This window comes from Sturnira hondurensis, unplaced genomic scaffold (genome assembly GCF_014824575.4).
Source record: "Sturnira hondurensis isolate 20B ecotype Veracruz unplaced genomic scaffold, ASM1482457v3 Scaffold0002640, whole genome shotgun sequence".
In the NCBI taxonomy this organism is placed as follows: Eukaryota; Metazoa; Chordata; class Mammalia; order Chiroptera; family Phyllostomidae; genus Sturnira; species Sturnira hondurensis.
In genome coordinates this window covers 1,078,331-1,104,736 of record NW_028075271.1, presented here as the reverse complement: position 1 = coordinate 1,104,736, position 26,406 = coordinate 1,078,331, and the positions used below count along the sequence as shown (strand labels likewise).

Here is a 26,406-nt window from a genome sequence, read left to right as displayed (position 1 = left end):
CTCATGAAGGGATCGGCCTGTGGAGGGGGACCCCCCCTACAAAGGATGCGGGCGTGGACCAAACCCCATCAAGACAAAGGGTCCCGCCCCACAGACACTGCCTGCTCTCCACGTGGCACGGTGCCCGCGCCCAGCAGTGCCCACTCGTGGCAACTTTGGACACGTTCTCCTCCTGTGGAAACACCGTGCTGACAGCCTGCCTGAGGCAAAGCGGGCACTGCGTTTTCTGTCACCGAAGGCCACGCCGCACCAAAACACCCTCATGCTCTAAGTCACTTGACTTTTTAAGCAAAAAGGTAGAGGCCAGGTACAGAAGGCAAGTCTTTTGAAAAGGCAGGTCAAGAAAAATAACTACCAAGGGTACAATATGACCTCAGACTGAATTTTCTCTACAAAACTCAGCCTCAGCAGATCACGAGCTAACCAAGCAGGGCAACAGGAACCCAGACATTGTCGCTCTGTCCCAAACGTCTGAACGCCCTCCCCCAGGATCTGCACGGGAAGGCATCTGGCCAATAAAGAACGTTGCCAAGTGACCAGAACACATCCAGAGAATTACTGGAGTCTGAGCAATCACCTGTTTAGCCCAAGGTGATTTGGGCTGCTCCGAGGCTGCTCATGCCCGAACTGTGTGACAAACCTTCATCTGGCCAGTAAATGCAAAGACCACCAGCAATGTCATTTTGTGTCCCCGCCCCCCCCAGTCACTTAACAACACAGTCATGACATGTACCTTTACAAAGACAGACATGGAGCTCGTGTGAGCACGGTTCAGCAAAACTTCAAAAGTAGGAAAGAAGGAACCGGAAGAAGCTTTTCCCCAACGCGGCGTCTACTGGCAGTGCGAGAGCAGCCACAGACAGACACTCCCGTTCTTTGGGTGATCAGCGTCCACAGGCTCACGCAGACAACACAAACCCGGCGCCTCACCGGCCCATCCTGAAATGAGCACCTCGCGAGCACATCAGCTAGACTTTCAGCACACAATCGATTACACAATGTTTACAGATCCAGTTCTTTCTAAAAGGTAGTAGGGGTGACAGAGACAGGAAAACACTCCGAGACAAGCCAGCCCCCCGCTCCAGGCCAAGAAGACCCACCCGAGTTGGCAGTGTGGACAGTGTACTTTTCCCGAGCATCTTAGCATACACTCTCTGCTCGAAGTGTTCTACAAGAATAATTGGTCTCACTTTGGTATGAAAATTTTAAACCACATTTGCACAATTCAGTCTGTTAAACAAGTTTTGCTTCACTTAGGTTGAAAATTTACTTTCATCCATCTCTGGGAAAATGAAGTCTTGCAAATAGATGATGTTCTGCTAAGTAAAATTTGGCTAAAACCTACAGCGTAAACAATGCCTGAGAGATGCAACAGTTACATAAGTCTTTTTTTCTTTCAAAGACCAGTATTTTCTTAAGTTAGTGTTCCATCACACCCTTAAAAGTTCATAAGGAGAAATAGACAAACATGAAAATCCCGAGTGAACACACAGCAAAAAGTCCAATGTTCAGTATTAGTTTAACGCGTGGAGGCTCTTCCAGCATCTGCAAGCAAACAGCCTCCTCCTCCATCAGGTCTCTGAGGCTCCTCTTGCTGAGGCTCTTACTCTTAAAGCCACAGAACCAGTCTACGTACTTCCAGTAGCGGCCTCCGCCCCCCGTTTCCATCTTTCTCTCTTTCTCTCCCATGAGCGCTGCCTGCCCGTTGGAGTAAGCATCTACCGGTGTTTCGGCCTCAGAATGACCTAAGGAAGCCACGGGGTTGCCTTCCTCTCTGCAGGTCACCAAGAGATTCACATCTTCGGGCTGAAGGCCCTTAATGCTGTCTTCGGATTTCCCGTTGGGTATGACGTGGTTGACGGCCTCACTACTCTCGCCGCATCTCAGGGTGCTCTTCTCTTGCATCTTGTACGGTTCGTCTTTTGGGGAGCAGCTCTCCTTCACCACTAGGTTCTTCTTAGACCAAAAGGTGGTGGTACGAATCTGTTCCTTCGTGGGGGGCGGCGTGAGAAGGCTAACAATTACAGTAACAAGTCCTGTGACCCAAAACAGTGCTGTGGCCACGTACATGTAATGAATGTCTCTGATGAAGCCCGGCCTGTTATCAGGCTGGTCACATTCTGGGGCCCGGTAGGCAAAGGCTAGCGTCAAGCGGACCACTCCGAGGACAAAGCCCGCCATCCCACCATAGAAAGCCCCCTGTTCATTGCAGCGCTTCCAGAAAATCGCCAGAAGGAACAGGGCCGCGATTGGGGGGGTCAGATAGTCTGCTACCTCCTGAATGTACAGGTACATCTGGCCGCCCTGCATCTCCACGATGATCGGCACCCAGGCGATGCTGATCACCACCATGAAAGCCACAAACACGCGCCCCACGATCATGAGCTCCCGGGAGCTTGCGCTCTTGCGGATGAGCTTATACACATCGAGGGTGAATATGGTGCTTGCGCTGTTAAAGATCGAGTCCAGGTCGCTCATCAGCGCCGCAATCATCACGGCCATCATCAGGCCGCGGAGGCCCACGGGCACCAGCTTCATCACCAGCCGTGGGTAGGCGATGTTGGAGCACCCAGCTCTGCTCCCACACACGTGCATGCAGTGCTCAGGGTTGATGCAAGCGATATCGTCAGCAAACAGTATTCTGGAGATCATTCCCGGCACCACAATGATAAACATCGGCAGAAGCTTCAGGAAGCCGGCCATCAGAGTGGAGCCTTTGGCATGGGCAATGTTCTTAGCCGCCAGCACCCTCTGCACGATGACCTGGTCGGCACACCAGTACCACACTGACGCTGGCGTCTGCCCAAGAACGAATCCGGGCCAAGGAACATCTTCATCTGTTGGGTTCCGCAACATTTTCAGCGCATCTTCCTTAGGGTGGACGTTGCAGGAATTGGTGTTGGAGAGGTTGTAGGTCAATAAGATGGAAGTGACATTGGGTGAGGCCAACATGTACCTTCTCTTAACTTCCTCAAACCCGCCAATCTCCATCATGCTGATGACCATGAGTGTGAGCGCCCCCACGATCATGAGCAGAGCCTGCAGCGTGTCTGTGTAGATCACTGCCACAAGGCCTCCGGTGACAGTCAGCAACGCAGTCATGCCAATGAGCAGGATGACAGACACGTAAAGGTTCCAACCCAAAGACTCCTGGATAAAGAGGGCACCTGAGTACAGATCCACTGAGAGCTTGGTGAAGATATAGAGAATCAGAGACAAGGCTGCAAAATAGACCTGAATCCTATGGCCACCGAACCGCTTGGACAAGTATTCAGGCATGGTGTACACCCCTGACCGGATGTAAATGGGGATGAAAACCCATCCCAGCAGTTGCAAAAGCAGTAAGGCATTGAACTCCCACGCGCCCACTGCAAATCCACTCGCAGCTCCAGATCCTGCCAGCCCAATGAAGTGCTCACTCCCAATGTTGCTCACAAACAGAGAGGCACCAATCGCTACCCAGGTCATAGAGCGCCCAGCCAGGAAGTATCCGCTCACGGTGCTTCTATTAGACTTCCACATGGCAAAAAAGCCAATGCACATGACCAGGACAAAGTACAGGGCCACTATGGCAATGTCTGCCGTCTCCAGAACAGCCCTCATTGTGGTCACTTTGTGAGTACCGGTGTCCAATGACAGAAGGGTCCAACTTTTTATCTACTCATCAGTAACCCGGCAAAGTCTGCCAACCACGCGTGACCTGGACCACACAGGGCAACAGAGCAGGTCAGAGTCTTTGTCCTTTGGTTTGCTGTCTTGATGGTGGTGGCTGTGATAAACTCTGAAGGAGACAGTTTAAATTTTCCTCCGCTTCTTAATTGGAATTGAGAACTTAGCTCGTACTTTTAATCCACTCTCCACAAGACCATCAGCATTTACTCAGGTGCCGGAGGAGGAGTCCTGAGCTGCGGCCTAGTCTAGTGAAGCCTACTGTACCAGCCCTGCAAGGCAGCAAAGACAAAAGACAAAGATTGAATTAGAGGGGGCACTCACCACTCCATGAGGAGACGTTCAGTCTAGCAAAACGGCACGAGACATTCTTTATAAACAGGAAAACAACTTTTAAAATACACTTCATTTCCACAGGAAAGCACAATCTGTACTATCACAGCTGATACTTAAAGTCAGTAAAAACATTTATTATTTTGAACGAAGAACAGAAATTCATCGACCTCATAATTAAATGGCCCAACTCACTAGCAACTGAGACCCGCTACCATGATAGCGCCTTTCTCGTCTTCCTGTGCATCTCAGACTGGAACAGGCACCGAGATCTTAAAAGGGGAAAACACTAATTCGTAAAGAGCTCCAAAATGCATCTTCAAATACTACGAACCCCAAGAGTGACATGACAGCCAGTGAAGCTGCTCGGTGAGCAAGTGGGTGGTGTTTCCTAGGTGCCACCATCCACTCCGAGCAGGAAACAGAGCGCTGCTCAGTCTATGCAAATCCGACGTTACAAAGTTTCCCTCGATTCCTACTAAAAAGGTCCATCCGTACCAGTCATCACACAGGAACTGAGAAATTGTGAGGTGACTCCTGCTCTAAAGGGAAAAAGGACATTACACACACACACACACACACACAATGTAGGAACATACGGCTCCCCAAACCGCCCTAACATTGTACTCTTGGGACAGCTAGAAGAAGACACGTTGAATGGTTAAAACACATGTTCAGAGAGGTCGTTTCCTTCCCTTCCTTTTCATCAGCAATGGTTCCAAGAGGCTCTGAGAAGATAAAAACTCCGACACAGGTTTGCTTGTGCTGAGTACTTTCCTTTCATGCTTCCCTGTTGAAAGGTACAGAAAGCAGGGAGAGGAGGGAAAGAGAGAAAGCTTTCTGGAAGACTGAAAAATAATTTGATTTTATTACATCTTCCAAACCTCAACAAAACAGACATTTGTCAACCATAAGATAATAAATCATCTTTGGTCAGTGAGTCCAGTATTTTTCAGTCTGGGTTAAGAAAATCACCCTGTAAAACACATTTAAATTTACCTAAAAACAAGTTTGTGAATTTGATGGTTTTTCACCTGGAAAAGAGACAAATTCTGAATCTTCAAAGTTAATAGTAGATGCAGCCAACAGATCAACAATGCCCATTGTTATTCAAACCAAAGCCTTTCACGTAGCAACCTCGGAGCAAAGTGTTTTTCTACGCTTGATAAAGAACATGCTTTTTGATAAATCCAGGCATTTTCTTTAAAAATCAGGAGAAAATTTAAGTCCTATAAATGATAACAAAGCTACCTCTTTTCAAAACTGTCCGACATGGACCACAGCACTGAAAACTGAAACACACACCTTTCTCTCACTGGCTAGGAATTCCATTCCGAAGCCAGATGCCCTTCCAAACTAGCTTCACAGGTCTAATTCATACAGCTGCCTGGACAGAAAAACGGGGTCCCATCGTTATGCCCTTTTTAAGCATAAAGCACCACAATAACCATATCAAGAAATGATAAAAACCCTTCATCTTAAAAGCCAGTGTGAACAACAGGCACTAAGGAAGCTGCCACACACTGCAAGTGGGGATTTGTATCGCACTTTACACTCACCTGATCCTAAAGGTGGTCAGATCTGTCCATTTATCACCCACCCCCAAAAAACTTCCTCATTTTTGAAAAAATGCTAGGACATTTTTTAGAAGAACCACCTAACACTGTACCAAAGGCTAATCAGAAGCCCAATGTACAGGACCGTGAAGGGCGCCTCTTGCGCTTGGGAGGGGTGGGTTCTGCATCGCAGCCCTTCCCCCCCTTTCCCTGTGAACCAATGCCCACGGTCCCGGTGGCCTTGTTCCGGCTTACACAGGGGAGCCCGGGGCACTGGTCCAAGGGCCCTTTCAGGTGTCACTGTTCCCAATGGCAGTGTGCTTCCCCCAGAAGGGCCAAAGGCTCAGAGTGGGTTCTGTTGGCAGGGGCGGGGCGGGGTGTGCGGTGTGGCAGCAGCTTTCCCTCCCCCGGTCCCGGTGCAGCACCGCTAGTGGCAGGGGCCCTGGTTTTCACGGTCCAACACAGTTCGAGGCAGACACATGAGCCTTGCTCTGTGGAGTGGACCTGAAAACCGTGCTCTCGCAGGGCGGCCCGGACAGGCCAGCCCGGCGCTGCGGACCTGGCAGAAGCCCATTGTGCCGGCTGGTCGAGGCCAGGCTGCAGGCCCCCTCTGACCCTCTGCCTGCCTGTAGGGGCGGGCAGCACGGTCGAGGAGGTGGAGGGCCTCTGGAGGGGTGGCAGTCCAAACTGCCACTGCCTGACAGCGGGACGGCGACCCAAGAGCAAGTCATGAGCCTCTCAACTGTCTCCCCTGTGAAACCCAACTTCTGCCCAGCTCCTGATGGTCTAATGAGGAATAATCCACACGCAGAAAGTGTGCAATGTTGCCCAGTACAACAGGCAGGTGCTCAATAAATGTCACTTCACCTTCAAATTCTAAAGTCTACAAGTGACAATATCGGCTTCTTTCAAATTAAAATGCCAACCACGTGCCAGGCATCCTAGGATCCTCATCATGGATTTTTTTTTAAGTAGATAAAATAAGGTATTAACCACCCCATCAACTATTAGTTCCTATTTCCATCAATTTACTCAAGTAAACTACAAAAAAAAAACTAATATAAAACTCTACTTAGGGACTTCCCACATTTCAGCAAAGCAAATCCCACTAGTGGGGCGGACTGCCGGCACGGGTCCCGAGGGCCACACGCTGACACAGGGCCGACCCCACCCAGCGGGGCGCACTTCAACGCTGCCAGCGTGGACACCGCCACGGTCCATCTACGCACAAGACGAGCACTCTTGATACAACCGATAAAGGCCTGGTCGACCTTCAATCACAAACGGAGCTGAGAGGCGCGTTCACACCGGAAACCGTGCGACGTAGCAGCCCCCACGGCGCTGCTCTGACCTCGCCCTCCGAGACAGGACCCTTCCGTCACATCTACAACTTCACTACTCAAGCTGGTTAGAATCCGTAAGAAATGTAAGAAACCCCTCCGGAGCCCAAGGGACAAACTGTACCCTGAGGGTCCCCAGGCCATGTGCGTCACCACAGGGGACTTCCAGACGAATCTCCCCAGCAGAATAGGGCTTTTGGCAGGTCGCCTACAGAGGGAGGAGGGGGGGCGGGGAGGGGGCGGCAGTTAGGGGGATGCTTCCCCAAGTAAAACATTCTTTCAGATAAAATTTATTCACCTAGAAAGTTCATAAATGACCAGATTTCTCATTTCACACACATATACACATTCCCCGAGATACACTTATTTTAACTTCCTTCTATCAATCAGGAGTTTGTTTTTACGGACACCTCGGAGAACGAAGACCCTCTGGGAGTGGGGCCAGCTCCGAAGCAACTTTTTTGTGGATCCCGAATGTGTAGCAAAGCACTCCAACAGCCTGTTTTTTGACAGATGAAATATCAGAGCAGCAGCACACTGATACCATGTATCATATACTCCTAATGACTGAAACACATATTAACTTTTAATGGGCAGAATCCAAGCAGCTCAGCACTGCCGCTCGTTAAAGGCTGGGCATCAAAGACGAGCCAGAAACCACGGATGTGAAGGTTGAACCCCAACGCCCGCGGACCTGAGCGCTGACACCCTGTGGGTGCTGGGCCCGCAGTGCTGTGTGCGCCACGCTGACCTCACAGCGACCACGGGACTGTTCAACGAGTGTGTCCATTCCACAGGGGAGGCGACTGAGCCACGGCAGGCGCGGGACGGCATGGGGCAGGTGTTCGTGTCCACAGCAGCACTGGTGCGTGCACCTGTGCAAGCAGCTGCCGCCCTCCATCACAACACGAACCTTCCACGGGAAGGACGCCGACTAGCCACTGCTAACAAAGTTCAACTCCGGTTTTTATGCCTCATCGCCCATGAATGGCGATGTGCATGGAGAAAAGCAGAGTCAAGACCAAACAGTCCCAGGTACGGACGTCTCGGGCAGAGAGAGTAAACGCAGAGAACAGCACAACCAGGTTGGCCGTGGGGCCAGGCTCTCCCCAACCCGGGGCGTGACCCTTTGCTCTCTTCTCAGCAACAGAATCAGGACTCCAGGTCTCCCTACACCTGACGTGGTCACCAGGGGCCGCGTCAATCCACCCGAGCCGGTCCTCCCCCTCCGCCGACTCCTGTGTCTGGAAGACGTCCGGCTGAGAGAGCTGGCGCGAGTGCTGCACGGGTCTGAGAGTCCCCGCAGTACAACCTGTGGACCGACCGCTGCCTTTACTGAGTGAAGTGCGACCACCCGTCCTTTTGCTTGGGAGTGTAAACAATTTGGGTCGTACCCCTTAACCCCGTCCCGCTCTCAGAAGAGCAGCTCCATCCTCACCAAGCCGCCCTGGCACAGGTTGCTCACTCTCACCGCACACACACCCGATCCTTGGCCTGTTGCCTCCACCTCAAGAACTTACCCAGCATCATCCCACTTCTCATCTGCCAGCACCCCGGTCCAAATCACCATCGCACCAGGTCCGGGTAACCAACTGCCCTGGTCTTTGAACCTGTCCCCAAAGCTCTGGCCCTTGGCCCACTACAAGGCACCAATGCACACGGCAAGAATGCACGAATGCACATCCCTTCAGTCACAATGCTCACTGTATCAAACAGGCCTCAGGGCCCCGACACTGTCTCCCACTCAAGGTGTGCGAGCAGACCTTCACATCACTGCCCAAAAGTCACTCCCCAACCAACTTCATTTCTCCTCGTCCTGCTTTCTTTCTCCCACAGCACTCACCACCTTCTAACACACTACAAAACACCCTTGCGCTCCTCTCCGGGCCACCAGAAAGCAAATTCGGTGAGGGCAGAGCCACGTGTGCATGGCTTGCTGACGTGCCCTGGGCCCGGGGCACTGCCTGGCACGTTGCCGGTGCTCAAGTGTTTGTTAAATGAACGAATCAAGTACCAGTAACCAAGGCCCCGATCAACAGTGTTGAACTCCAGTACCTACCAAATCACCAGCAGTGGCTTTCTCTTCGGAACAGTAAGAGGCGGCAGACTAAGAACCTGGCAGGAGAGCAAGCGCTCTGCCCACCCAAGTCTCCCTGGGCTGCGACCCCCTCCCCCCAACCACCCACCGAGGGGCTGGCCTACCACCCTTCACGGTACTACCTCCCCGTCCCAACGCGCTCCAGACCGGACCACTGCAACTGTCAACAGGGGGGGGGGGGGGGGCAGTGACAGGCGCAGACCTTCCTCACACACGAGCTTTCTGTACTACAGTCACCTCCACGCACCACAAACTCAGGTCGGCGTGAGCAAGTGGCACTTCCTTTCGACTCCTCTCTACCATCCGGCAGCGCCCTGCTTGTGTGTGGAGGAAGAACCCCCGATTCTCGGCTCCTCCCTGAGCGTGAAGAGCTCCACGTTCCCACAGGGCACACCGGGTTGCTGCAATCACCACTCTTCGCCACTGCTTGTGCCGGGTGGCACTCCTACGCGACACCTGTCAGCCACTCATCTGACCTTTACGAAGCCCCCAGGAGGCAGGCACAATAACGGTCCCCAACTTACAGATGGTAAAACTGAGGACATGAGGCAGCGTCACTAACCAAATCCAGAAACATCCTCTGTGAAGGTGAGGGGTGTCCTTTTCTACACTTTCCAGGAAGCTGCACATAAAAAAGTGGAAATAAACACTGGTCAGAGAAAAATCAATACAGGAATAATGCAATTGGAAAACGCCCTTTGCACTATCCAGCAGCCTGACGACCTAGGCAGGGGACACCAGGGATGCGGGACCCTCACATGAGCGGCTGCCGGGGCTGCCGACACCCACGCCCACCAAGGACCCCTCTCACCTCTTCAAGGCAGGCGCATGTCCCCGGTGGCTGCTACACCCAGGCACCCTCGAGTACTCCTACCAAACCAAACACCCTGAGTCTCCTAGGACTGTCCTACCTACAAGTTTACAGTAAACAGCCAGACCCCAAGAACAGTAAGACACCAGGAAATGATTAACCAAATTCAGATGGGGCTGAGGGGGGAACTATTCCATTCCTACAACAGTTAAGGACGAACAGGTTCCAAAAAGCACCCCCTTAGGCAACCTGGCCACTCTGCAGGCCTCAGAGGCACTTCCACACATAGAAGGCAGCACCCACGACACGCAGGCTGTGCAGTGCACCACTGCCACGGACGCAGCCTGTCACTGACAGGACCGCCGCTACCTGGCATGTGAGACTTAGGAAGCCATCAATCTGGACCTTGTTTGGGTTCAGGTTCATGCAAGACAACTGTGGAGAACAACTGAGACAATTCAGGGAACTGACCATGGATTAGTTAAGTATTTCATAAAGGTGCTATGGTTGTCTCTTTAAAAGGCCTTATCTTTCAGATACATTCTGAATATTTACAGGTGAAACTTTTCCTATATGCATTTGCTTTAAAGTAATCCAGCAATAACTGATTCAAAATCAACAGATGCTAAAACCAGAGGAAAACTGTTGGAGAAAAGAACATTCCGCCTCGAGCATACCGCTCCATAAACCACTGAATTACAAAAGGGGCTGAGGCATGTCTGCGATGGAGCGCTCTGACAGTCACTGCCTGCATCAGCCGACTGCCTGACGTCACCAGTGGGAACTGAAACGCCTCCCGACGGGGTGCCCTGACACCTGGCTGTGACACTCCTGCCAACAATGTGTGACCCGTGAGAAAACCACCAGACAAATCGAGAGTGCGGGGTTCTGCAGACCAGTGGCCGCAGACTGTCATTAATGACAAAGGTTTGAGAATTTTCCAGACCAAGGTGGCTAAACAACTAGATGAATGATCCTTAACTGAATACTGGATTAGAAAACTACAGGATATTACTGGAGTAACAGTAAACTTGAACATAAACCTGACAATTTAGAACAGCACTGAATCAAGGTCGAATTTCAGTGCAATGGTTGTTCTGGCTGGAAGAAGCCCCCATTCCTAAGAAAGCCACGTCAAGATGCCTACAACTTTCCAATGGTTGAGATTCTTAAAAAAGGGCAAATATGGGATAAGTCTAACAATTAGTGATCCAGGCAAAAGGCTTACAAGTATTAACTGTTCTTGCAACTATTCTAAAGGTTTGAAATCTTATGATAAAGTTAAAAATATATAAAATAATCCAGCAAAAAAACGGGGGGATTGGAAATGAAGCAAGACTGGCAACTGTTGACAAGCTATTGGAACTGGGTGGCAGGAGACCCACTTAACTCTTGTTTTCTGGGTGTGCCCGGGCCCCCGTCTTAACCCTTACAAGAAGTGCAGTAAACTCGTGCCCAAGGCAAGGTCAAGAGCGATCATTAGATGAGCGAGTCCTGTAGGAAAACACACTGAACCACGACCACGAGCCACTGGTTCCCTCAGGCAGGGCCTGCCAGCCACCTGTGAACGAAGCCTGCCTGACCCTACACAGGGCTGTTCCTGCTCCTGTCCCCAGCAAGGGACTCCGCAGGGCCATCACCTCCTCCTCACCTCACCACCACCAGGCCTGAGCATCCTGATGAAAACAGAATTTGCCACATTTTGCCCCGTTCTCCCACTGTCTTTTACTAGAATGTAACCTGCCCAAAAGCTAGCACTTTGTCTCACAGTGTACTGCGCCGCTCCCCAAACTCCTGCTACTACCGCTGCCACCGGCAGGCACCCAAGAGAGATGCGCAGCATCCCCTTCAACCTAAAGGGGCTTTGGCTGTAGCAACGCTGCCCGCACTTCTTCACAGATCCCGCAACCCAGCCTGAGAGACTGCCTTCAGAGTCCCGGCCCAGCCGCCGCTGGCTGGCTGGCTGGCTGGCTGCGCAGCTGCGTGACCTTGGGCACCCTCCGGCCTGTCCTTTCACCTGTAAATGGGAATCACGTGCGGCACCTGCTTACACCAGCCACTGAGAATCAGGTGCCACAAACCTGAAGGTCCGGAGAGGCGAGACACCCAACCTGGCAGCTTCGTGGTTTGCCCTCAGGTTCTCTGTTCTCATCCCACTTGGTTCCAGTTTTATATTCCTAGAAAAACCATCCCTAAAACAGAGATGGAAGTTTCAACTTTTCCATGTGACTGAGGCCAGAAAGCATAAACACCTGAGTCTTCCTGGTAGACCAGACTTTAATTCTCCAAGGAAGCCAAATCATAAATAAAAGATCCTAAAATTGGAATGTCTCCTCAGGCATATACTTTTGGTTGGAAAATTTAAAAACTTTCTAATTTCCCAAGATTTACCCCAGGCCAAAAAAGCCTGGGGAGTATAAGATTTTCAAAGTAAAAAAACACATTGATAGGGTAACCTGAACAGTATTTGGGAGGACTGGTACCCATTATGGTCTGAGCCCGAAAGGCGAACATAAAACCGAGGTACAGCAGCAGAGACTACAGAGTGCAGCTGGGGCTTCTCCTCGTGTCTCACAGAAGGACCCCGGACCGGCACCAACACACAGCTGTGCAGGGTCGCAACACCTGCACTGCACGCCAAAGGCAAGAGACCTTGGAATTACAGCTTCCAATTATTCCACCTTAATCAGATAAAATATTTAATAAGGAAAGTGATACTAGGAGGAATTTCTCTTCTTCGCATTAATCTTCTTACACTGCATTTGTAAAAGCCCCCCCGTCTCCGTCTGCAGGTAAGAACCACAAGCCCCAGGCTCATGGTGCCACCAGAGTCCACCAGATGGCAGGTCGCCCTGACAGAAAACTGGTGTCCAAGGTTGTCAAGACAGTGTACTTGAAGCAATCGCTTTCTCGTACAAATGTGAACAAGGCAGAAGGTAAGCAGTGCACGAGCAAGAGTAACAATTAAAACAGCCTATTACTGGGGTATATATTTACTTAACAGGTTCAAGCGATTTCTAAGACACGTAAATGTGCCTTTCTTTAACATCTGCCCAGCAAAGGCCCTACCCCCAAATTTAGCATTTCATTCAACAGCAGAAACACACCTTCAGTCGAAATCTAAACCAGGACTGAATGTTTCATATTCGCAATTTCCAGAGGGCATCTGAACACAGACCGAAAACAGCAGGTGTCTGGGACCTGACCTGGCTCTCCGCCCAAGAGCAGCAGAGGCTACCCATGCTCCCACCCAAAGGGCTCCCAGCACCTGAAGTCCAAGTGCAGCCAATGCTCACCACAAGAGTTTGCTCACACAGGACTATTACATGTCCACAGCAGTCTGGCTGTTACACCTGTACTTGGGATTCTTCTCCAACAAAATTAAGCACTTTAACAGCCAGGTCAGGGGTTGAGGAAAATGCTCTAACAGCTAAGCGAAGGCTTAAACAAAGACAAAAACCAGGAATCCATTCTGAGGCAGAAGCAGGCAAATGCCAGTTTAGGAGACGGAAGGTTCCAGGTCAAGGTTTTGTGTGGTCAGGTCCATGCTCTCCCTTGCCATCCCGTCTCCAGGCTCTCACCCGCACCCGCCTCCATGGAGTGTCCCCACAGTGATCAGGGCTCCGCACCCCGGGAACCGTAATCACAGCGAAGACAACTGGGGGACGAGGGGACTGAACGAGTCGATTGCACCTGGACCGGAAAAGCAGGATGAACAAACTGGACCCAAGTTTGTATTTGTGATTTGCTATTACGTATCTGGGGTGAGTGAGAAAAGTCAGTCAAGGCAATGACTTGGCCTCTGTTCTGTGGTGACATGGATGGAGCCTGGTCCAAACAAACCTTCTGCCACCTCCTACCTGTACCCCCATCTGGAGGAGCACCTTCTTCCGTGGTAGCACTTTTCCGAGACCATGGGTCGTATATGCTCATGTTAACTTCACAGATATACCCCAGGCCAAAAAAGTCATTTTCTAAACAAAGCTGTCTTTATCCAGAAGCAGCATTTCAAACCTTTCAGACACTGTAAATCACCCATACATTAAAAAAAAAAAAAAGAAGGCAAACTGTTTGCCTAAGTCATACTTCAGGAGGTCTAAAGACCATGAATGTCTAAAACCAATTATCAAAATCAGAAATTGTAAGATGGTAGCTGTATCTAACTGACAAATACATTTCATTTGGTCCATGGGGCTTGAATGTTTTTTAGTTAATGGCCAATATCAGGAAGGTCAGATTCCCTGTAAACTCGAGTTCTGGGCAGAATGGGGTAGAAGAGAAGGAGCTGGCAAAACCAGGCCCACACTCCCACAGCACTAACAGACTGGAGTAGTGAGTGCTAGCACGCATGCACACAAGCACGCACACACCCACACATACCCCTTTCCCTCCAGCCACACACCCACCCAACACTTTGCACCATGAATTAAAACACTCCAAACTGTGACAAAGTCCTCTAAGGCTGATGATAACCATTCATACTTACCAGTTTAAAACACAGTAATTAAAAAGAATTAAAATCTATTCCTTAGGCAACTCTGTTAAATAGCTTTTTATTAACCCATGAATACATTCACACTTCACCTTGCCATCTCCAAAAAAGGATAAAAATGACTTAAAAGTTAACCAGCATTACTATTCCCCTTGGTCACACTCATTTCGTCACCGTCACGCACTCACACACATTCCGCAGGCCTGCTCTGCACAGCGCCCAGCACCCTGCACCCCCCGACACCCCGTCATGCAGCTTCAGAGTGAAAAAGTCAGGTGCCAAAATGAACCCTGAGATAAAGCTGGGTTTAAAAGAACAAGTTAGGTACACATCAAAAAAGGTGTATTCTCTTATAAAAGGTCTTATTTTTGACCTGCTGGATCGCAGGCACTTCTGGCTTATAAGACAGTTACTAAAAAAAATCAATTAAGCATGTTAACAAAATATATACATTCCAGCAATGTGCTATAATGTAAAATACTGTTTTATTTTAATTTCTTTATAAAAATAAAATATGTATCAATAAATCTCCTAAAATCATGAATTGGAAAACTAATATTATAACATACTGCTGCATCAAAAATGAAAAGTAAAATATTAACTGAAACTATCACGTAAAGCAGAAATCAAGTGGGTCATTACATCTGCTCTGTCTGTTCATTCCACTGGAAAGTGGTCAGCATTACATCTTTAGCAACTGGACAACTGGCAACCAAACATTTACGGAACAAGTTAAAATACTGTTTTTCTCCCATGCCTGCCTCTGTTCGCCTTAACACTGACCTACACACAGTGTGGAATTCTTTAGACTTCTGTTCGTTACTTTTCCTACCCTCCTCACCTAAAGAGCACATTCAGGTCTTACTAAGTGCTAGTTAGGGAAGGAAGGAGAGCAGAATGAACAGGAAGCCAAGCAGCAAATGCAGTGGCGCAGTTCTGAGGGAGTCGCAGCGCGCACAGGGCCTGCCCAAGGCCGGTAGCTGTGGAATGAATGATACGCACGTCTGACAGAGGCCGGTCCACACAGGCAGAGTGCATGGCATCCCTCATACACTCCCTACATCACAGATGCAAACGTCTGTCCTTGGTTAATTACCGTCGGGTGCAAGCTATTAATGTGAAATGGCTCATGTTCATTAATTACTTATTCAGAAAGTACTGCATTCCAGGCTAGATTCAGCCTCAAATTCTGATAAAATAACTTACATAAAGTTATCTTCAGGAGTCTCTTCATCAATAAGACGGAAGTGGAAAACCAGGCGATAAAGTTGGATGACTCGCCTGAGATCACACAGCTAGGTTGACGGCACACTGCACACCTACGGCCTCCAAGGTCATGTTAGCACCGTCTCCTCCACAGCTCGCCACCCGAGGGAATGCTCCCCTTTCAGAGATGAGAAAACGAGGGTCCGAACAGGGTACAGTCCCCAGGAAGCAGGTGCCAGGAACCCAAGCCAGGCTGTGATCTGTCTCTAAGGCGCTCTAGGACCCCATGCCAGTTCTCTGTGTATTCCAACACAAAAGAGCCATTATCTTCATTCAGGATCTTATGTCCTGCTCAGCGAGAGCAACAAAAACCAGAGCTCTTACTGAAGCAGCAGCATTATATCCAAAACAACTGTATCCAGAAGTAATAGGGGGAAAAGGGATTAGACCTACAGTGGAAAATCAAAAAATCATACATACGTACCTTAAACATTTTACTTAATTTAACACATAAATGTACGTGCCTTTGCCAATCTCAACACGGGTCAAAGCACTGGGAGAAGGGAAGCGCCGTGAGGCTCCATGCCGAGCGCCGTTCCGTCTGCTTGGCCCACGCACCTAGGAATGCACCGTCTACGGGCTCCACATCCGGTTTCCTTACAGCGGAAAGCTTTGAGAAATCCCTGAAGAGCAGTCTACATAGTCTTCCGGACTACTGTGCCTCTTCCTCTCCGACTGCACTTACTGCAGCCACATCTAATTCTACAGCATCGTTTTAGTGACTCACCTTCAAATCTTTCCCCCAAATCCAACTGTTTCCAGGGGGTGGGGGCCTGCAGGGGGAATCTGTACTCATTTTCACAGTTGATATATTTAAATTATTATTATAAAAACAAGATTACCTGCCATGAAATAGTGTTAGAACCCAACCCACTGGAGGCAAGCACACAACTCGCCCAGTGCAAGCGAAGCGCACTGATGTGAAAGCCACTTACTAGCACAAGAGGTCAGCACGCTATCGCACGTCCAAGAACTGTTTCGAAGGGATAACAGTAATATTCTTTGTGAGGCAGCCAAGTGAGTTTGGACCTTATGTGCAAAGCACAGGACAGGAATGAAACAGACTTGAGCCTCGAAAATTTGTAATCTCTCAAGAAGGTAAGAAACTTTCACCCACTAACTGGAATAGGGAGCAGCGATCCACGGGACAGGACATCGAGCCCCACGCAGGCCCAAAGGGAAGATCACCGTGTGCAAGGCGACGGTGCACATCTTCCTTCAACAGCTGTTCAATGTACCAGGGAGTTAAAGTGGCCCTTCGGCAGGAGTTCCTAGAGGTGGTGGAGTAACGTGGAGAGGGGGGGCATCCCAAGAAATGCAGTGCACCACACGCACCCCAGAGAGTGAGAGAACAGCATCTGTGGGACCTGCAGCAGACGGCCTCAGATGCTAGAAGTCACCTGAACGTCTTCTTTTCAAAAAGGGGTGTGCTGTAACATAGCAATACTGACACAATCAATCAGTATGTGAAAGCAGTGGAATAATCGAAAAGGCTTTGTAGTATCTTCTTAAAAATGCATTTCAATGTAATTCTTTTACAGCACCTTAAGAACAATGTATTTTTGCACTCCGAGAAGCATATATACGGGCATTAACCCCTCAGCAGCGTATTAGCAAGACCAGCTAAGAAACTGCAAGATTCGAGCAAGACATACGAGTGATCATCTGGGACACAGAAGAGACCAGCTGGGATGGAGGTTAAGGAGCACAGAGACTGGAATTGTCCAGCTCCAGGTGACAGAAGACAGAGAGTCCGTGATGGGAAATGAGACAAGTTTGGGGGAGAAAACTCATTAAATTTGAGCCACACTGAGTTTGCAGTGCCAAGGAGACATCCAGGGGGCTACAACCAGCACCGGTAAAGTAAAAATGCCAGAATTCTTAGCTTGTTCCCAAAAAAGGGAAGTCACCCATATGAAGGTCAAAGGTACAGTACATAAGGAAGAGGGGAAGGAAGTAATCAACGCAGAATGCTGGAAAGCAGCACAAGAAGCTAAGAGCGACACTGAGCCTGGGAAACGGCATCTGCACACTCTGAATCAGGACTAGCAAGTTTCCATAAAAGACCAGATAATAAGTATAAACAAAACACCTGTATTTATGACTGACATTTGAATTTCACCTAAATTTCACGTCATAAAACATTCTTTTGATTCCCCCCAACTCTTTAACATGCAAAATCCTTTCTCCACTCCCAGGCCTTGCACATGCAGGCAGCCGGTTAGATGTGGCCTGTGACCCGCAGTTCGCCAACTCCTCCCCCCAGTCAGAGCAACAAGCCTGGGAGAGCTGGAGCCCCTTCCCAAACTTCTGAGGGTGTTTTTCCTTTAGTTAAATTAATAACTTACCAGACTTTCATTAAATTTGAGTGATTTTCTTAAATTTGTCTAATTCCTTGTATTTGATGTCCCTAAGAAACAATTACATGCTGATGAGAATCCCCGTTGCTTAAGAACACCGCCTTTCACCAAAAAGAGGCTCCGGAACAGAAGCGGGGCTCCCGCACCACGACCCCAGTGAAGGCACGCGCTGGGAACATCCCCTCCCAATGCGTCCCTCACTTCTCTCCCACACTTTGTCTTCTTTAAAGTGATTTTATCATCTCAAGGCAGAAAGACCCAATCACAGCCTGCATGTAAATACCTAGATTTTAAAAACCTCTGTACGTCAGTATCAAATATGAGTCATAAGTAACAACAAAAAACTTCAGTGCAGAACGGCAGCTTCCGACAGGCGCTGTTCTTCATGCGTACACACCGCGTGTCTGCGAGGAAGGCCTCCTTGCCCCCCGCCCCTCCTCGCACCTTAGCTGCGGCTCAGGGGCAGAACCAGGACTCCTTCTTCCATCACTTGCTGCGGCAACAAGCTGTAACCCAAGAAAACTTTAATACCAAATGAAAGCACGACATTGTCCACAAAGCCCAAATCTTTCATCACCGGATAACCATTTCAAGCTGTCCAACTTCAAGTAGACAAAAAAACACAAAGGGTGATTATTAAAGATACAAGCTAAGCTGTTCAAGAAGGGCCCAAGGGAAGGGAAAAAAGACTAACTTAGCCGTCTGACAGCTAGAACTAAGATGTTTCCAGCTAACTTTTGCCTGCCACCCCGAGAGCAGAAATACCACTATTTCCTAGTCATCAAATGTTGCCAAGCAAAAGCCAAGCTACAGTGTGCCAGGGCTGGCCAGGCCCGTGTTTGGGTTCCTCAGAACCCTGAGCCTCCCCCAAAGGTATGGAAAGTGCAAACATTTTGTAGTTACTGTTTTCCGAAGATCCTAACTTAGACACAACTCTACGACTAACACAAAACTACTGCGGCTTTTCTAATCAAAAAGGCTTGAGCAAAGAGAAATAAAACTCTACCACACAATCAGAAAATCCACTGCCTTTTACATTTTAAGAACTGGAACATCACGACTTTGATTTCTAAACTTATAAAACCCAGGTGGTAAATTAAACTCAGATTATATTATAAAATTCTTTGTCTCCAAAGAATTACTTCAAAAAGTTATCTTAAAATTTAACATATAATCTGCTTTTCAATAAAATTAAAGCCAAATGAGTGGTATTAAACATAACTTGTAAAATGTTCTAAAGAAAAAGAACTTAAGATTTCCAAACTAGGTATCTGCTCTCTTACTCCTACTAGAAAAATAAACACTAGAGGTGCACAAATGCAGAGTTACTACACACACATTCATTAGCATTCATTTAGGGATTAAGTCAGTTACTATTTAAACTATTAACCTTTGGTTCCCCATGTAACAATTCCTAGTAGCGTGAGAAGACCTCAGGACAAAGCATCTCCCGGGGCTCTCACAACTCAAACAGGCCAATTCCGGGCAGAGAGTCCGGCAGAAGTTAACACCTACCTGAGTGTGGTTGCGGGGGTAATCATACTGGTGTAATAATTTATGGTTCTAATTTGAACACTGCACCTAAAATGTCACATGGTGTGCTGGAGTGTGATACTGTTATTATGGAATGACATGCTTATGATTTTGTCATTAAAAAGGGGCATTATTTATACTGGACTCTGTACAAGACACGATAAAGTGTTCATAACTAAGTAACCGAAGAATGTAAATGCTCAGCATGGATCTTTTTCTCACCTCAAAATTCCTCTTGAACCCGTCCCGATAACAAAACTTGTCTGCAGTTTCTATAGCCTTTCCTAGGCTTCTCTACACACTACGTGGCTTTTTCATTCACACACTGGCAAGTAAGTCTTTTACCCAACTGAAGTTAAATACCAGTCTTTAAAATCTAATTTCAAAGTGAAATCAAAGAGCAACAGCCATTTTCTCACTCTTAAGAGAAAGGAGCTCAGAAGTCAGTGTCAGATGTCACCCAGGAAACCTGTGGTGCCCCCCATCTACCTGACTGCTGTCACTGCAGGGGCAGGGCCTGGGCCACCCGCCTCCTGTCAGCTGGTGGAAAAGACCTTCCACGCGCTGCGTCCAGACCCCCAGAAACTAGCAGCCTCCTTCTCCGCAGCTGCGCACTTCCACATCTGAATGCTGGGTTTTCCAGATGTGAACGAAACTCTCCGGTGCTACCTGACTGAGGCAGGGTAACACTTCCAGAATCTTCTCTTTCTGGAGACTCCCCTACACACAGGGTCTAAGTTGGTCTCAGCAATCGTCTTTTCAAATGGATGTGGCCATTGCCTTCACAGGCCTGTTTCCCAACATCCATTACAGAATTTAACCCCACTTCTTACTTTTCCCACTAAATTGAAACTTGGGGGAAAATAGTAATGACTCTGTTATATCCACACATTAAAATAAAAGTCAAGCTAAGTGGAACCTGCAAATACATGTCTCCTCGGGAGGAACTGGTCTCTGACCTCACCAGCGCACGAAGGCGGAAGGGAGGGCAACAGACGCACAGACTCGATGAACTCCCCAGACAAACCGACAAACCGAGGACAAGCCCTGCAGCTCGTAAGTGACTGACCACCACGCCGCTGTACACACCTCAGTGAGAGCTCATTCTCTGCGCTGTACGGACCCTGCAATCTTCCAACGGGGTGCTGCTCCCACAAGTGACTTTGCTACAACACTGGGAGAGCCTCAACAGGGTACCTGCATTTTAAATTTAGAAACTCGTGTAAGTGCTCAATGTGAAGGAGTCCAGGTAGGGGTCAAAGGAAATAAAAACCCTGGGGAAGAAGGAGTAAGACACTCCAGGAGAGACTAAGAACAGTCGCTCTCCAGGCTCAGAGAGGGCCCTAGAAAAGAAACAGAAAAACACCTCTGGGAACCCAAGGAAAGGCTGGGAAACTACCGGCTTCCACTTCTGCTCTAAGAGTTGTCCAAAAGAGCGTATTTCTTCAACTCCAGGACACACAAATGATTTGGGGAAATGTGGTAGGGAACGAGCCACCCCCTCGAAGTGGTGTCCTGTTAAGAAGCACATATTTCAGGATCTAAAAACATGAAAAATACGCAACTTCAAATGGAGGAGCTGCAACGGGCCTCCCGGGGGGCCACAAACTGCTGCAGATGAAACCTGGGGTTCCCCAGCCCCCCAGAGGTGGGCCAGCTCACAGCGGCACTCTGCAGTAAATACACACACTGTTAACTTTGTCCATTCATCCCCCATGTACTGACCCTATTTCAGAATGCTACTTTCCTAAGCTGAAAGCAAGAAAAACTGTTCAAAGCCAACAAGACTTTGTTTGTTAAACATTTGCAACCTATTAAAAATAAGTTCTCTGAACAAAACGTAAATCTGTTATTCTTTAACCTTACTTTATTTAGGTCAAGGAACTCTTTAGCACAAGTTCACCATCGTAACAATGCCCTATGATAACCCTGGGGGCTGGCTCAAGGGAACTGTTCACCAAGATCATCCTCAAGGTTCCCCGGAACCCCAGGACTTCAAGGCACTCAATTACTGTTTTAACCAAACTGTGCTGTGTGGCTTATCTAAACTAGGGTAGGAAATGCATGCTCCGCATACGGGAGCATCCAAGGAAAAAAAAACCCAAACCTACCGGACACAAAGAAGACACACGTTGGCCTGGAACAGGAACCAATGCACTTGGCAGCTATGTCCAAGAAAACCTGAAGTCTCACTTCAAAGGCTCATAGAACCAACGTGCCTATACCCTGACTACCCAGTGATCCATGGTAAAGCAGCAGAAAGCTCAATGACCGGTTTCCCAGGTTCTACGGTAGCTCCTCAAATGCCCAGGTGAAAGGGAGAGCTCCAACGATTTCCACGGGATTACAATGGTTTCCCTTCCAATAACCTGGGTTTTGTTTTCCAGTTTCTATTCCCACTAAGCCATAGGGGGGGAAACAGAAGGGCCAAGAAAGGGGGACCACGCCAGGGGCTCCACACCACGATCCTTCCTCTCTAATCCTGGGATGTCAAGCTGGTGGGCACACGGGCCTGGGCCCTGGACCGGCCACGGGGGACAAAAGGCAAGGGGTCCTTTCCTGCTGTCCAGGGAGCAGAGGCTGCAATCTCTGCCTAGTGCCCTGTGCCTGTCTCCACGGAGCCTGGATCGCGCGACCAAGGCTGAAGTTCAGCCCAACTTCCTACAGCCCCTCCTCCAAATTGACCCAAAACATGATTCCCACAGAAAATGGGCCCAGGTCTCTAGCACTGAAGCTATGCTTCAAAAGTTCAAGCGAAGTAGTTTTTTTTCATTACACCTGGAAAAAAAAGCACACACCATACAGCAGCACACGCTACATTACCGCATTCACGGGAGAAGGGGGACTTCAGCGCCGGCTTGTGGCATACCTGACCCAGCACAAGGGACGAGGAGCTGCCGTCAGGCCGCGGGCCCCGTCCTGGGCCCCACGGTTACCTGTGAACGGGCTGCAGGTGCGCTCAGCGTCCCTCCACACCTGAAACGCCCTACCGCGATTTCAATCAAAAGCAGGGTAGGAAAGTTTCTTCCGGAAGGCGCAAAAAAGGTCACAGATTGGATGAATGAACCAGGGCTAAGGGCACTGGGAGCAGGACTGTCGCTGGAGTCAGAAAAAGAGAAGTCAAAGATTTTCTAACGTGAGACTGGCTCTCAGAGGCCGTGGTCCAGATACGACTGCACAGCACGCTTTGGAGGACGGTTTTATTGGGCGCGGACGGTTCCTGGCGGACGGTTCCGGAGGGCGGCGGCGGGCGGCGGGGCCGGACCCAGGCAGCTTCGCGACGACGGAGTGGGGTCGAACGCTCGCGAGTGTCCTCCGCGGACCTTCCACTGCCCCCGCCGCCCGCTCTGCCCCCGCCCCCCGCCGGCCGGCCGCGTGCGAGGCACACCCTCCCGGCCGCCGCGCTCTCGCGGTCACACCCCCACCACCCGCGCGCACGCGGCCTCGCCGAGCCGGCCGGCCCCCGCGCGCCCCTTGGTGCGGACCCCAGCCCGCGGCCCCGGCCCCCTCCTGGCCTTGCGGGGAAGGGCTAGGGGCGGCGGCCTAGCGGCCGTGGGGCGCCCGCACGGGAAGTCGGGCTCACAAGGGAAGGTCACTTACCCGCTGCATGGCTTTTAGGATCAAAGCCAGCTCGTAGCGGGGCATGCCCCAAGACACGGCGCGCGGCTCCGGACCGCGCGGGCTCCCGGGACGCTGAGAGGCGCGGACCGCCGACCCCCGCCGAGGTGCTAGGCCGTAAGGCTGCCGGGCGGCGAAAGCAGCTCCGGCCGCGCGAGCCCGGGCTTAAAGGCTCTGGCAGCTGCGCAGACCGCGCGCCACGCCCCCGCGCGCCACGCCACGCCCCCTTCTTAAGGCGGCCGCGGCCCCTCGACAGCCCGGCTCCCAGCCAGGGCCCCAGGGACCGCCGATCCCGCAGCAGTGGGGCTGGGATAGCGCAGTGGGCTGGGCCGGGAGGGGCCCATGGGGCCCTCACGCACCCTCCGGTCTTGTCGCTGACGCCGCCGGCGCTGCGGCGAGTGCCGCGCCGCTACCTAGGGTTCTCGAACCAGCTGGAACTTTCCATGCCTTCCGTCTCATCCTAGGCAGCGGACGAGCGTGCGCCCCGGTGTGCGCGTGCGCTGCTGTGCGGCCTCTCTGTGCGCGCGCTTCTAGCCCGCGACTCCCCGCCAAGAGGAAGGTTCGCGGTGGCCTGCTCCCCCGCGTGGGCTGGCGGCCGGCTGGCGTGCTCTCCAGTCCCCGGCCGCGCACAGAGGCTCCCGAACGTGCCCGCTCAGGACTGCGCCCCCCGCGCTGCGCGAGGAAGGCCGGTGGGGACTTCCCGGGAGACCTGCCGCTCACGCGGCTTCCTGGGCCCCTTCCCTGGAGCGGTGGGCCCAGGGCTCAGGCTGTGGGCCGCCGCGCCGGAGCCGCTTGGGCCCATCTCCTGCGCGCTGCCTGACCTTGCTAGGGTCCAGCACAAAGGGGACACGGAAGGCATCTACTTCCCAGGGCAGTGATGCCTTTGAGTGAGCTGATGTACGTAAATCTCTGAGAGTCATGCCTGCCCCCAGAGGAGCCACGCGGGCGTTTGTTCTGTGAGCCGGGCATGACCCACGTGTTGTTGCCAAGGGCAAGCTAATACTTTTGGCTCAAACCAGTGTTCTTTAATGCTCGGCGTTTATTTAGGGGACCAGCTGAGGGCTTTCAAGCCTGAATCGTGGGGATCCGAGCATGCCTAGGGGGCGGGGAGGTGTCTCCTGAACACGGGTTACCTCTGCCTCCAGCCCCCACTATGCTCTGCCTGTAGTTGTGGTAAATGCATTCTTCTCCAGCACCACTCCTTAGAGATTGAGGTCCTTGCAAGTGCCAGCCCCTGCCTTGCCCCTCCCCATTAAAAGGGTCTCTAAGTGAGACATGCCAACTTTAAAGTGCCTTGATGATAATAATAGGTAAAACTTACTGGGCGCTTATTGTGCATCACTAAAAGTCACTTAAGACTTTTACATGTATCATAAAATTCTTGACAGCATGTGAAGCAAGTCACTATTATTAACCCCACTTCAGGGATTCAGAAATAGAGGCACACAAAGGTGGTGTAACTAGCTCCGGGTCAAACCTACTAATAGAGACAAAATTTGACCCAGACTTTGTGAAGGTTGAGCCCTCAGTTTGTCCAGCCTCTGGTTCTCCTACCACACAGTTTAAGGAGTTGGTATTATTTAGTGGATTTACCATGATTTCCATATTAACCAAGGAGAGATTCCCATTGGTCACCTTATCCAGAGACTTTGCTACTTCTCATCTGCTTTCCACCCCCCACAAATGATAAGGATGCTTTGACCACAGCCTTATCTATTCTTGGACTTCTACATAACCCCTGTTCTTTCAAAGAGAAACCATACTGGCTTACTACAAATCAATTCAAGTTACCTGGTTGGTATAGGCTAAGTTCACCCTTAGTTAAAAAGAGTAGACTACTTACTATAAGTTAAGCAACAGAAGGAAGCAAGGCGCCTCTGGCCCTTACAAATTTTCCAGGGTGGTCCCTACGTCAGCTCTTCCTGGTGTTAGGAATCACGTCCCATTTGAGGAATGAGAAAATGTGGACCCGGAAGGAATATGTCAAGTCTAAGACCTCAGCAGTACCATGAGCTGACTTCAACTTTTAGCACTTCCTCTGGAAACTCCACGGTTTTTCCCCAATTCCTAGTGGTGAGTGAGGATTTGGCTTCTCCCTCTACTTCCTAGGACTCGACAAGTGGGATAAGGAAATTAGCCTGATTCAGCACCCTGAACCATCCCAGTCCAGGGGGGGCCTACCAGCTCATTCCATTTATTCTGAAAGGGGGATAGAGGGCAGCTACCCCAATTTTCCCCCTTCAACATTTCTTTTTAAAGCACAGCCCCAGAATGCTGGTGGGGTCATTAAAAATCGGTAGTAGAATCGAAAGGAATGCTGCTGTGCATTCAAAGTCTTCCTACTGTCCCCACAGACTTCACCGAAACTACCCTTTCAATTTCATACTACATATATCTATCATTTAGAATATAAAACATCACTGCAGTAGTTAATGTCTTAATTTTTAAAATTATCCCAGTACTTAGGACTAAGCTAATCAAGGCAGTGAAACATCTGTACACTGAAAACTGTAAAACAGTGACGAAAGAAATTAAAGCAGACACAAATAAATGGGAAGATATCCCATGTTCCTCGATTAAAAGAATCAATATTCTTAAAAAGTCCATACTAACCAAAGCGATCTATAGGTCCAATGCAATTCCCATCAAAATGCCAATGGTATTTTTATACAAATGGAAAAGAGTCATAAAATTCACGTGGAACCACGAAAGACCCTGAATAATCAAAGCAATTCTGAGCGAGAAGAAGAAAGCTGGAGGCATCACGCTGGCCGATTTTAAGCCATGTGGCAAAGCTACGGCGATCAAAAGTGTAGAAGTACTGGCATAAAAACAGACATCTAGACCAACGGAACAGAACAGAGAGCCCGAAATACACACACACGTGTACAGCCAACGGATGTCCAGCAGGGTTGCTGAGAATGCACAGTAGAGAAAGGGTGGTCCCTTTAATACATGATGTTGGGAGTGCGGCTTCCACAGGCAAAAGGGTGCACTGGACCTTTATCTTCTACCACAGACAAAAAGTCCACTGAAAACGGATTAAAGACTTACACCTAAGACCTGAAACCATAAAACCCTCACGGGGGAGAAACGGGGAGCTTCTTGACATTGGCCTTGATGACAATGTTCTGGATATGACACAGGAGCCTAGGCAGCAAATGTAAAAACAGAAACATGGGACTGCACCAAACTACAAGCCTGCTCAGCAATGGAAACGGCACAGTGAAAAGGCAACCTGGGGCGGGGGGGGGGGGAATATTGGCAGACCATGTACGTGGGCAGGGATTAATATCCAGAATACATACGGGACTCAAACAATCTGATAGC

The 26,406-nt window shown here is 50.0% G+C and overlaps 2 protein-coding genes across 2 annotated transcripts in view; both read right to left on the bottom strand.

The window, feature by feature from the left end:
* Positions 1-23,135, bottom strand: part of MRPS6 (mitochondrial ribosomal protein S6) — a 56,381-nt gene extending 33,246 nt beyond the window's left edge. Inside the window, exon 1 of the mRNA XM_037040589.1 lies at positions 23,059-23,135. Coding sequence (XP_036896484.1) covers positions 23,059-23,103 — 45 coding nt within the window. The 5' untranslated portion in view covers positions 23,104-23,135. The remainder of the gene's footprint in view (positions 1-23,058) is intronic.
* Positions 1,133-23,145, bottom strand: SLC5A3 (solute carrier family 5 member 3). The gene is made up of 2 exons (XM_037040588.1): positions 23,059-23,145; positions 1,133-3,941 (listed from the first exon to the last, which is right to left on the bottom strand). The coding sequence occupies exon 2, from the start codon at positions 3,601-3,603 to the stop codon at positions 1,447-1,449; it is 2,157 nt and encodes a 718-aa protein (XP_036896483.1). The 5' UTR covers positions 3,604-3,941; positions 23,059-23,145; the 3' UTR covers positions 1,133-1,446.
* Between the last annotated feature and the right edge of the window lie 3,261 nt (positions 23,146-26,406).

Bases quoted from the DNA above. Each gene is read 5' to 3' on its own strand.
- SLC5A3 (XM_037040588.1), bottom strand. From the start codon at position 3,603: ATGAGGGCTGTTCTGGAGACGGCAGACATTGCCATAGTGGCCCTGTAC.